This window comes from Xiphias gladius, chromosome 9 (genome assembly GCF_016859285.1).
Source record: "Xiphias gladius isolate SHS-SW01 ecotype Sanya breed wild chromosome 9, ASM1685928v1, whole genome shotgun sequence".
Lineage (NCBI taxonomy): Eukaryota > Metazoa > Chordata > Actinopteri > Istiophoriformes > Xiphiidae > Xiphias > Xiphias gladius.
In genome coordinates, this window is record NC_053408.1 from 1,605,755 (window position 1) to 1,617,800 (window position 12,046).

General features: G+C 43.6%; 1 protein-coding gene across 1 annotated transcript in view; it reads right to left on the reverse strand.

The window, feature by feature from the left end:
* grid1b (glutamate receptor, ionotropic, delta 1b) overlaps positions 1-12,046 on the reverse strand; it is a 490,341-nt gene that overhangs the window by 82,316 nt on the left and 395,979 nt on the right. The window contains exon 5 of the mRNA XM_040135538.1: positions 283-336. Coding sequence (XP_039991472.1) covers positions 283-336 — 54 coding nt within the window. The remainder of the gene's footprint in view (positions 1-282; positions 337-12,046) is intronic.

Genomic DNA, 12,046 nt, shown 5'->3' on the forward strand with positions numbered 1-12,046 from the left:
ACTTAACCAAACGAATCGAAACACTGACAACTGAATTGTCCTACTTTTCTACATGATTCATTTTTTTTTTTTTAATGAATAACAGTGTTTAATATCATCCAGAACATTTTTGGAACATAACAGGTGGTTCATCTGACATGGCTGTCGTGGTACGTCGGATATTAACATGAGGAGGTGCTACATCAGCCTCAGTGGGGAATACACAGGTGTAGCCAGCAAAGACAGAAGACAGTCGACTTTACGTTTGACACAGTTTAGTGTGAGAGGCGCTCAGTGTCTTACCTCATTCACAAAGACCCAGTGACTGTCTTTGGAGGCCAGATTTGTTTCCACCGCCTGCAGACACAGAGAGACAGAGACAGAAAGAGACAGGGTTGATGACAAGGACTGCCTTACGATAATTGAATCACACGTAGCACGTAGCATTTCATTGTGTTTCACTTCAGCCTCAGCGGTGAGATCCCCCTGCGTGGCCTCAATCACAGAGGAGCAGCTGTTGTACCAAACCGCAGCTGCCTTGTCTGCCTTTGTTCTCGCGCGTGTCGTCTTTGTCTGATCGCGGTGTGGCGGTTTGAAAACAGCCGAGACTCTGCTCTTCCCGTGATTGGTTGTCCTGCCAAAATGTCAAACAACAAATGCCTTTCAGAGAGAGCAGAGCGAGCAGTTTGCACTTATCACGCCGCCGGGAGCTCGTCTGGCCCTCCGCCACTGTGTGATAGTCTTGATAACATGCAGCATCCCGCAGATGATAGCCAAGCGCGCCGCTGGTAGCGCAGTGCTGCGGGTCACGCTGCACCGAGCTGAAAAGTTTGGTGGAGAGTTTTTTCCTGTTTTAATATCAAATGCAAGCAGAAAAAAATACTGTAAAGGCTCCCTGAAAAAGAGACTTAAATGTCCGGTTATTTCAAATTCCAACTCAGATGAAATATGACGAACTACGATATATAACGATGCAATGCTGCAGTTAAAGTCTTCCTATTACTTGAAGGAATGGTTCAACGTTTCGGGGTAATGTCCGATGCAATGATTAAATCACTCAATCGGTCTCATGCCTGTGTATTAAGTAGCCTAGCTTAGCATAAAAGCTGCGAGCAGAGGGACATAACTAGCCTCGCTCTGCCCAAAGTTAAAAAACAAGCTAACAGTGTCCTGACTACAGCTCCAGTAGCGTACTGATATGAGAGTCGTATAGGAGTTCTCATCTAAATCTCAGCAAGAAACCAAATAAGTCTATTTTCCAAAATGTTCCTTTAAGTACTTAAGGTGATGTAAACAGTTGTAAACAATTAAAGTCGTCTGCTACAAATGGACAATAAAGCTTCACATTGTTCAGTTCACGAAAGGACACGAGGCTACACCGCTCACTAACTGTCCTGTAAAACTTTAGTTTCTTTTACACGTCAACCAGACATATTTTATTAAAGGTCACTGTAAAACAAAAATTGAGTGTGTTTTCATTTAAAAAAAGAAGTGTGTATTCAATGTCCTATATGTTCATGGAGATTAATAAATGCAGTAATTTATGCTTAAATATTTCATGGTACATGTGCGCTCTTTAATTTAAGCCATTAACCTGTGTTCTGTGGTGTTGAACTTATTAAGCTTTAAACATGAAGGTAAAATGAGGCGGAAATAGGCCCGAAGCTGCGAATGCGACTGCACCTGAAAGGGATTAAATATTCGCATTATAATGTTACAAAATATCAAGTAAACTATACACAAACTCTGGCCTGGCCTTGTTCTTCGAAGTTCATCAGTCTGTCAACATACCAGCGATTTTCCAACAGTTAGTGAGTTATGTGCATACGAGTAAGATAAGTATCAATCCAACCCAGTCCGTTCCAGCTCCAACAGCGATGAAAGCGCCTTAGCCGCAAGGATACAGAATGCATTGTGTGTGTGTGTGTGTGTGTGTGTGTGTGCCCCACAGTTATGCATGTCAACATATGGCATGAGGATATGGCCATGTGGGTGTGTGTGTTGTGTTACGCCTTCTGGCTCCATGTGCAGAAGCACCAGCAGCTTAAATTAACAATGTAACTCATCATTTTCTAACGATCGAAACTCTCTGAAAGAAAAATTAAAAAATAAACAAATGAATATTTCAAATGAAAATGAGAAAACAGACGGGAGGGAGCATCTGGTGTAAGCATGACTGAACAGACACACATGCAGAAACAATCGCACATACGCAGGACATCCTGGAGGGTACACATGTAGATTAATCAAGCTAAGCTGCAGAAACAGCCTCCCTGCTCTTACATCTGCACAACGAGAGGGACAAACATGTAAAGTTTGTCCTGAGGGTGTTGGCGGATGAAGTCCGTGTCCCATCCTGTACATCAGAAGGGTTTGTCTTCTGCACAGTGGTGATTTTCGGACGCCTCAGACTCGGCGCGTCAACACCTGCTAAATGCTAACACGGGGGCATTGCCGTGTTTTTAACACATGACAACATCTACGGGCTGTTAACTAGCTGATGCCGAACGTGTACAATTTAGCATGTTAGCATTCTAACATGTTAGCTTGCATGTTTGCTAATGTTTAGTGTCGTGAAGTTTAGCGTGTTAGTCTGTTAGCGCTCTTACATCAGTATGTTAGCCTGCACCTAGTTAGCATGTTAAAAGCCCTGCGGGCCCACACAGGTGTCCTCAGTTGTTGTGACTAATTATGCTGCATTTGTGTCACATCGTTTAAAATGATTTTTACAGGTAACGACCCGCTGCACCGTAAATGCCTCATGTGACAAAAGAAGCTTATATCAGCCCTTTATCTGCTGTGACTGCTCGGTTAGCACTAGGGCTAACCACCTTGGAATAACTGGTGAACACTCCCAAGCTAGAATAAGGCCCCTGCTCAGGTTGCAGTTGTCAACAGACCTTTTTTCATCTTGACACTTTGACTTTTCACGGCAGGAGAAGCGACGGTGAAGCAACTTCATTCAACGGCGGCTCAGCTCCAGCAAGTGTCCCAGTAATCAATGCCGGTGACGCGGCGTGCACAGTTCCAGATGCCCAGAACTAGCTTGCGTGAATGGAATACAGTTGCTATCAATGCTATTAATTAAACCTGTGCTTTCCCTACTATCACCAGCGCCAAAATGTCTGCTGTGAAAAGGTCAATTACATCCTCAAGCTTGATAATATAGGCCGACCCTGAGAAGTACAGCAGAGTCGGGGGGGGTTCCAGGCCTTTTCCTGCGCCGACAAGTCAAACTGTTTGATATGGAAAAGGTTTATCGACTACGGTCTGTACACGCTCAGACAGACCTGAGGGAAATCAGCCACGATAAGTGAAAAGCACTGTAGGGACCTTTACATGCTAACGTTTAGCATGTAACGCATCGTGGTAATATTTCACATAGGAGTGTAACATGTTAACCTCTGGATAGTAAGCATCTGACATCAATTCTAAAGTGCAGCTGATGGGAATTTCGTCACTAATTTCACAGGTGTCCCGTAACGAACTGTTCGGCAAATGGACATTTTGACTTGTCGTCCTCTTGTGGCCATTAATGTCCGGATCTTAATTTCCCGACAAACCATCCCATAATTGTTGAGATATTTCACTCAGGACCAAGGTGTTGGACCAACACACTGACCAATGGGCCATGTCACTGCTGTGGGCAACAACGAACACATACAGGAGTTCATCCTTGACCCGGGGAACACGAGAAACAAGGTCCACACTCGAGCTTTTCACCTTTCCTCCTCAAAAGAGGCAGTGGAATATGGTCAGTAACTCCAGAAAAAGGTAGTAGAGCTCGTAGAAAAAACTATCGCTGAATACATACACTTTCCATTCACTAAACAAGTACTGTACATTCGCACAAACGCATGCACACACAGCACGTTGCCATCAATGCGGCCGTGACCGATCGCGTCGTATCTTTGCCCTCGATCCTCGGGGCTCAGCCTGCCAGATGTTTTTTTAACAGGTCCTCATTTGGTTTCCGCACGACCAAACACCGACACGCTCACGTAACTCAACACGACTTAGTGAACAGCTCGCGGTAAAAACGTCGAGGGGACACAACTGCTTAGCTGCACTTCTGCCGGCTGAGAAATAAAGACAGTCCTTTTAATCAGGGAGCTTAGTTAGACTAAAGCTAAAAATGAATTTTACATCTGCATGTGTGTGTGTGTGTGTGTGTGTGTGTGTGTGTGTGTGGTTAACCTATAGTAAAGGCCACAGCTCTGCTCTCACAGCACACTTCGAATGACATCTCCTACTTGGAGATATTACACCTGTCACCATAACCTTTACCGGGGCCAGATGGACTGTAGGTATTATGTCTGGCACACACACACACACACTTGAACATGACTCACCTGAGACGACAGGCAGAACTCAAACAGTTCATCCTTCCATCTCTTCATCTTATGTAACTCTGTTGCTCTTAACTGATGTTGTTTTGATTCAAGCTCTGGGTTTTTACTCCCTGACTTCCTGCTCTATTATCTAAAGTGCAGCTTGTCTCTTAGCTGCATTTGCATTCGGATTTATTTTCTGGCACTTTGGGCACAGAAAATGGTTACTCTAACAATTACACATCAGCCCTCGAAGTAAAAACATGTTTACCGTGGCATTTAATGATCAGTGTGGGTGAAGAGGATGGGTGCAGTAGGAGAAAGAAACAAGATGGAGCAAAGACAGAAAAAGGAAAATAAGATTAGAAAAACATATCGGGTGGAATTTATGCACAATATAAGAACTGGCCCAACACAGTGACCTTGTTTTTCCCCCCAAAACCTGCCATTTATAAAATGCAATATCCAAAATATTGGGTGAGTCTGTAGTTTTACTATTTTTTAAGAGCTATTTTTCAGTGGGGAATGTTTTTTTACGTTTGTTATGAATGAAGGGTCGTGGCGTGTTAGAGATCCAAGATACATTTCAGAAGTGCTAGATGACTCAAACAGCACACGACGGCTTTATTGAAGGCTTTAAAGTCGCACACAAATAGCACAGAAGGAATTCAAAACCAATCTGAGGTGAGGGAGCTGCAGGAGCATTCGCCACAGAAATCGGAACGAAAATTAAAAAATTTACAGTGATGGTTCCCTCGTTCACCGTGTGCTTAATGTAGTCATCGGCGATGAGAACATTAAAAATGTGGCGCGAGGCATCTAAAATTTTCGGTTTGGAATCGTGAAGTCTTTACAGGATCTTAGTGTTTCAGTCAGTCACACAATATGACGTCGTCATACAGAGTCGTTACCTGCGAAGCGACAGATTTGAACGGGGCCATCGCAGTGCGCGGGGTCACGCAGAAATTCGGAGAGCGAGGAAACTTTTATGAAACAACGAATATAAAACTCCGTGGCTTACTGTAATGTTAGAATACCAGATATAAGAACCTTCTGTGAATCTTATCACGTGTTACAAACGATTTGTCTAAACAACCAGTTCAACCAGGAAACACTCACCTCCGTTTTAAATTAATTTGACACATTTTGTCACGTTTGTCTTTGTGAGAGAGGAAAGCTTGTGAAGTGTCCTCAACGGAGGAGGTCGTCAGATTATGCACAATTCATCCTCTGGGGATCACGAATATCCAAACCAGATTTCAAGATTTTGTGGCGGAGCCCAGTGTTTGACCAACAGGCCGACGTCGCCGTCTTGCGGTTCGGAGAAAAGCAGTTCCCGTTGTCTTCTCCGAAGCGACAGTTTGGCGGCGACACGCGAGCTGCGCTCATCGCTGCCTGTGTGTCATCTGACGAGGTCACAGCCTGACCACAACCCGTCACGCCGCAGTAGTCAGCCCCAGGTGAGGGGCGGGAGGACGACGATGATGAGGGCTGACTCCGATGACTGACAGCCACACAAATGTGTGAGAAGCACGGTGCGAGCGAGACGAAGGAGACAAGCGACACACAGGGACAATCCCGCAGACGTCAGGCCTGAGGTGCAGGGATGCGATCGTAAACACGGCTTCCTCCCGACCTTAGACAGTTTGCCTTTTTTCCTTTTCCTCTGATACGTGACAGGGCATGAGTCAGGCCTTTTGATCACTTCGTCTTTCTGAGGAAGAGAGACGGAGTAGAGAAGAGAGACACAGGCCACTGCAGGAGACATCCTCAGCATTTTATCAGTTTCAAATACTGACGGACGTGAAGCTCTGGACGTCCAGAAGTAGCTGTTTGCTGCTGACCGGCACTGTTTTCACAAGCTACGCTGTCTGAAGGGGGAAGTGTCTCTGTGCTCACCTTAAATCTCCCTTTAACAACTGGACATTTGACGTCTCAACTAGCTTGGAGTCAGTCCCGCTCCAGTGCCCAACTTATACGAATGTGATGTGGAAACTTGAAGCCTCCAGGTCACAAACACTGAGGAGACATCTTGTGTCCAAGCTGCTAAACTTCTCAAATGAACAATACTTGATTATTCATAGACTGTGGATTATTCAAAGAGAAAAAAGGGGGTCAATTAAATCTTTTTAAGAATTATTAAGAAAAAAAAAATATCAGACCAATATCTAACCAATATCACCATCAATCCAATATTACAAACAGAGTATTTCTATGTCTTTAAAGTGTCTTGGGGGGATCTTTACATTTCAGTTTCAATTATGAGCATAATTCCCAGTGTACTCGGATAGTCATTGGATACAGACATGTATATATACATATATGAAAGCTATACAGTATATTCATGAGTTCAGATTTTCTGACTGCCAAGCTCAAAACTAATAATCATAATATTGCCCAACAAAGCAACGGGGACACAGCCGAGCTTTATGATCAGAGTTTGTTTTGGGTAGAGAGTTTTAGCTGCTGACAGTTTTTACATTTTATTAGTTTTCTACCCATTTATGCAGTTTTCTCACTGGACCGGGACAATCCAGGCTCCCATGACTGACAGCAACATGGGCTGTTTACATATTTTTTTGTTATTTTATTTGCAGTTTTGCCTTTATTTGATGGTTGACAGTGCGGAGAGAGAAAGGAGTAGGGCATGTAGGAGAATCCCCAGGCTGAATGTGGTTTTATGGTGTGCATCTTAACCATGGAGGGAGAGAGAGATCCAGTCAAAACCCGTTGAGAAAGTTGAGAAAAATCATGATAAAAAAACAGGGAAGATCAAACTTATTGCGTCATCGCAGCCTGCAGTCAGCGCTGCACCAGGAGCCAGTGCAACAGTCTCTTCTGTTGCTGAAATATCTCGTTTCAGATCTGCACTCGCGCCCTCGCAGCTGACCCCTGTGCTGACTTTGAAACTCACACAAAGAGACAGCGGTTATATTTAACACCCGTCAATTAAAAGCGTGTTGTCATCCACCGAGTCCACTGACCCTTCTCCTGCCAGAACAAATACATTTTCTAACCGCTTTTAGCTCATTTGTAAAGCCCACTAACACTGCTCATTAATTTGCAGATTTGACACCTGACATCAACATCCAGTTAAATAAGCTGAAGATCATCACCATCAAAAAAGGCCCTTTCTCTGAGTCTGATATACTGTCCCTGACATTTGCCACATAAACACTGATTACACCGTCTTCTCCATGTTTAAAGGCCTGTGCTAAAATGCTTTCACTGAAGAGCTAAATTAAACTATCATTGAGAAAACCTAGATTTTATGCACCGCTAACAAATAAAGAAACCTGCATGAGCTGCAAATATGCCGCAAAAATATCGGAAGTTTGCCCACAGGTAAAATTGTTGCCAATTGGTTGCAAATAAATATTCAACAGACAGAAACAACAACAACATAAGACCCGGCGGTCTTTGAGAGAACGGAGGCAGCACAGCGTTTGAATGGCTTTATGTTTCCCTCCTCAGCAGCCGTTTCAACCGTCAAAGTCCACCGGCAGCACGTCAGCCTTTCAAGGTGTTGATGAGGTATCGATCGGACAGGCCCAGATACATGAAACCTGGGAGACAGAATCGGGATTACTCCGCTAAATATTGAGTGATGAGCTGCTTCGGGGCAAAGACGTATTAGAGCGCCTATTTCTGGATGTTAACTTGTTTAGTTTCCATTCTTAAATGTACGAGAACCAGCAGCTGTTTTCCTCTGAGAAGTGTAGGACTGAGAAGAAAAATCCTTACATAATACAGTATCCATGGTTATGTTTTAGGAAAAAGCCCATATGAAGGATGAGTGGAATTCTGTAGTTTTTCTCATTGTCATTATGTCCAGTGAAAAAGACTCAAACCAACGTTGTATGTTGTCTTCTACCAAGTACTGTGTGTATCAAAGTCATATATGTCTTATTCCTCTGAGCCATAGATGCTCCATCATTGTCCAGAAACCATTAAAAACACATCAGTGATTCACACTGTTGCACTGGCTGACATGTTATTTCATCACCATGAAAACACACTAGTTTATTTAAACTCAGTCCCACACAGACCGTCCTGCTGCCCCAAATACTCGCTACAGCACCACACGTGGATGAATCCGCTGCTGAAAATAGTCCCCGGCAGAGTCACCGTTTCCTCCTTTTTGTTGGTTAAAAGACTACGGCTGTTTTAGGAAAATGACTTGTAAAAAATGTAACTATATATTTGTGAGATGCATTTAAAGACTCACGTCTTCAACAGGCACCAATGGACGTGGAGCTGAGAGCCACGACATGGCAGGGAAAAGATGGAGGGATGAACTAATATGTAGCTGGTTTTGGTCTTTTCATGAGGTTTGTTGACAATGACACAAATACTGAATATTGGCAGCCTTAACTTTAATTGTGACCTTCAATTTTTTGAAACGGTCTAAATCTTTTGAATGCATATAACACCTAAAAGGGGCAAAAATGTTCCCTGAGATAAGAATTGCGTGTTTGATAACACACAAAGAAACTGTTGCACGTGGCTGGGAGAGGGAAGGGAACTAACTCTAAAGGATCAAAGATGCAAAGCTAACGTCAGAGTGTTTCTTTTTCGATTCTGCAGCCAGCAGCAGGGCTCAAGGGATGTCAGGGGTCCAGTACAGGGGGATTAGGGAGTTAGCTGGTTTATATTACGCTCTACTGCCTTCCTCTCTCTCTCTCTCTCTCTCTCTCTCTCTGTGGGATTAATAGTCCCCTAAAACAAGCATTAACATGCGGCGGGAGCAGCAGTAAACAGGGACAGGCTGCGTTTAACACCATGTTAATGGAACGGACTGGGATCGAACCGACGAGAATGATACTTGCTAGAGGATGCGCCCTAGAAATGGCCAAAACAATATACTTGTAGCCACAAGGTCGAGCTTGTTGTTTCTCAGATACGAGGATTTCCCCATCTCTCTCTCGCTCTTCATTTTTCTCCGTAGTTTCCTTTTCTTTTTCACTTTTGCTTTAAAGCTAGAAAACAGAAAATGGAGAGGCACATCTGAATCTGATGGGAAAACAGGAAGAAATGTCTCTCTCTCTGCAGAGCATCCTTCTTAAACTTTATAGGAAAGAGAATCACGAGAACAAAGAACATCTTCATAGGTCTGAGAGAACAGACGAGTATTTTTTTTATTTTGTCTGAGAGGGGCTGAAGATCAAAGAACATCTGTAGCTCAAAGCAGACCGAAGAACACAGAGGATATTTAATTTGAAATAAATACCCGGGAATGTATTTACTCTGGAGTGAAAAACAGAGAACATCTGAGATCGACTGAAGAAGACGGAGTGACATGATAGTTTTTTGCTTTGGATGAAAGTCTTGAGTTTGAAGGGCAAGCTGTCGATTTACTATTTGATCTACTATGCCCCGTCCACACACATGGACTCAAACAGGATGGGACGGCACTCACTGTGAAGTTTTCCACCGATGCTCAGAGACTCAGAAGTCGGCCAGTGGTGCAACATCAGGACGTTTAGACGGGTTCAGCCTTACGTAGAGGTCCTCTGATGCGAGGTCGAAGGCAACCCCAAACTTCGTCATTGGACTATTCCACAATATTCAAGATTATGTTCAGTCTTTGATTTTTTTGGGGATGATTGCTTTGCATTCAACGCTAAAGTTGTTAAAAGTCTCACATTTTACCATAGCTGCACCTGCCAGCCACTGTTTGGTTAAGGTTCAAGAGATCATAACTAGGGCACATAAACTATGGTTAAGGTACAGGTGTGGTTTAGGCAACTAAGATGTGCCTAAGGTTAAGTTAAGGTCAGGGTTAGGCAACTAAAATACTTATTAAAGATTGGGGAAGGATCATGGCCATGGTTAATAAAAAGGCAGCTGTTAATTGTAGGTCTGTCACTGGACACAAACTCTGGTCTCACACATGACACAGGGCGATCCAACGCCCGACCTCCACACCTTACTTTCTGTCTCACAACGAAAACACTACTTCCTTCAACTGCACTGAATTTTGGTGTTTAGCGTAAATCACGAGCTGCTGAATGGTTCAATGTGGACATCATTCCTGGGATACTTTACTGGACAACCAGCTGCACCCATTTTCATTCCCTCTGGAAACACGGGCACAGAGTTGTTTTCTATTCCGACCAAACTATTTAAAAGTACTGCCCTTCAGAAAATGAAGGAAAAGCTTCAAAGGCCTCCAACTTCTTTTTGATATAACCTTTATGAGCTACCGGGACTTAAATGAGAAAAACGGTGCTTGGAAATGAACAGTTTTTTTAAAGGACAGTATGCAAATCACACGCTCAATGCTAAGCATGTAACAAGTTTAAGAGTTGTGAGAGGCAAGAAAGAGTCTGCTTCCTTCAGCGCAGAAGAGATGCTCGTCTCATGAAAAGCCCCTGGATTACTTCCACTGGATATATGCTGGACATGTCCAACTGAAAGGAGACCCCGGGGCAGACCCAGAACACACTGGGGCGCTAACTGAGGCAATGATCCTATGATTCGTATCAGAGAGTAGGGACAAATGACCTATGGGGTTGTCTGGGTTGGAGGAGGTTGGAGGACTTGACAAAGAACTAAAGACATCCGAGGTTTACAATGAAGACCAGAGCATCTTTACTTTAGGTTACAGAAAAGAACCCCTCTTTAGATTTGATATTAAGAAAAGAAAAGCTCATTAGTGTGCCATGGATTGTCTGCTTGACAAGACAGTATTGTTAAAGGCGGCTCTGACACTGAGGATTCATTGCTTCCGCTGTTCTGGGTGGCACTCTGCTCTGAGTTTGAGCTTGTTGTCTGGCTCTCTTTCTGTGCCACATTCTCCAACTGAATCTAAAGGACTCCATCAAACATTAACACATACATGAACACAGAGACACACACCAAAATACACAGGGCTCACACACAAACACAACTGGCATCCAAATCTACAGTCCTCTGTGAAGACATGTGCTACAACAAAGCACACAAACAAACACACTCAGATGCACACTCCCACAGTCCTGAGCTGCAGGGTGTCACAGTACTTGAGGGAACGCTGCTTTTAACAGCAACACGATGTCCTCCATCCAGGCCACTGAGACTCCAGGAATGACTGGAGGTCAGGTTGATCCTGACAGGACAAGTAAAGATACTTCCAGGGCTCGTCCTCTCCTCCTCGCTTTGTCAGAGACTGAAAAACAACCGAAAAAAGCAAAAAAAAAAAAAGCCTCCTCATCCTCTCTGTGGGAGCCAAAGCCTGGGAGAGCTGTACTAAAAGCAGCTCTACACAAAACAAGAGTTCATGTAGGACAAGAAGACTTTGTGTGTGTGTGTGTGTGTGTGTGTGTGTGTGTGTGTGTGTGTGTGTGTTGAACTACAACAACTTTTAGTTTAAGCTTTGAAGCCAATGAACTTGCATAAGGTAGAAGAAGGAGAGGAAGATGCAGAAGAGCTTCTGTGGTCACATACACAGATAATATCTGTTTCTATGTTCATTCATTGTTTATATTTATTAGACTAGAAATCACATTCTAAATGACCCTAAATATCCCATTTGTCTTGCGTAACAGAAAAATCAGACTCTCTCAAACATTTGACGCATCTTATATATTGTCGCAGTACATAATGATACTGATATTAGATTGAGTAATCAGTATTTTTATAATAAAACTGCTCCCCCTCGGCTTTAGATTGAGCCTCAGCTCTTTGCTTAACTGTCCAGATCACAACTTAGCATCCTCACCAGCCTCACCAGACAGCTGCTGTCAGAGTAAAAG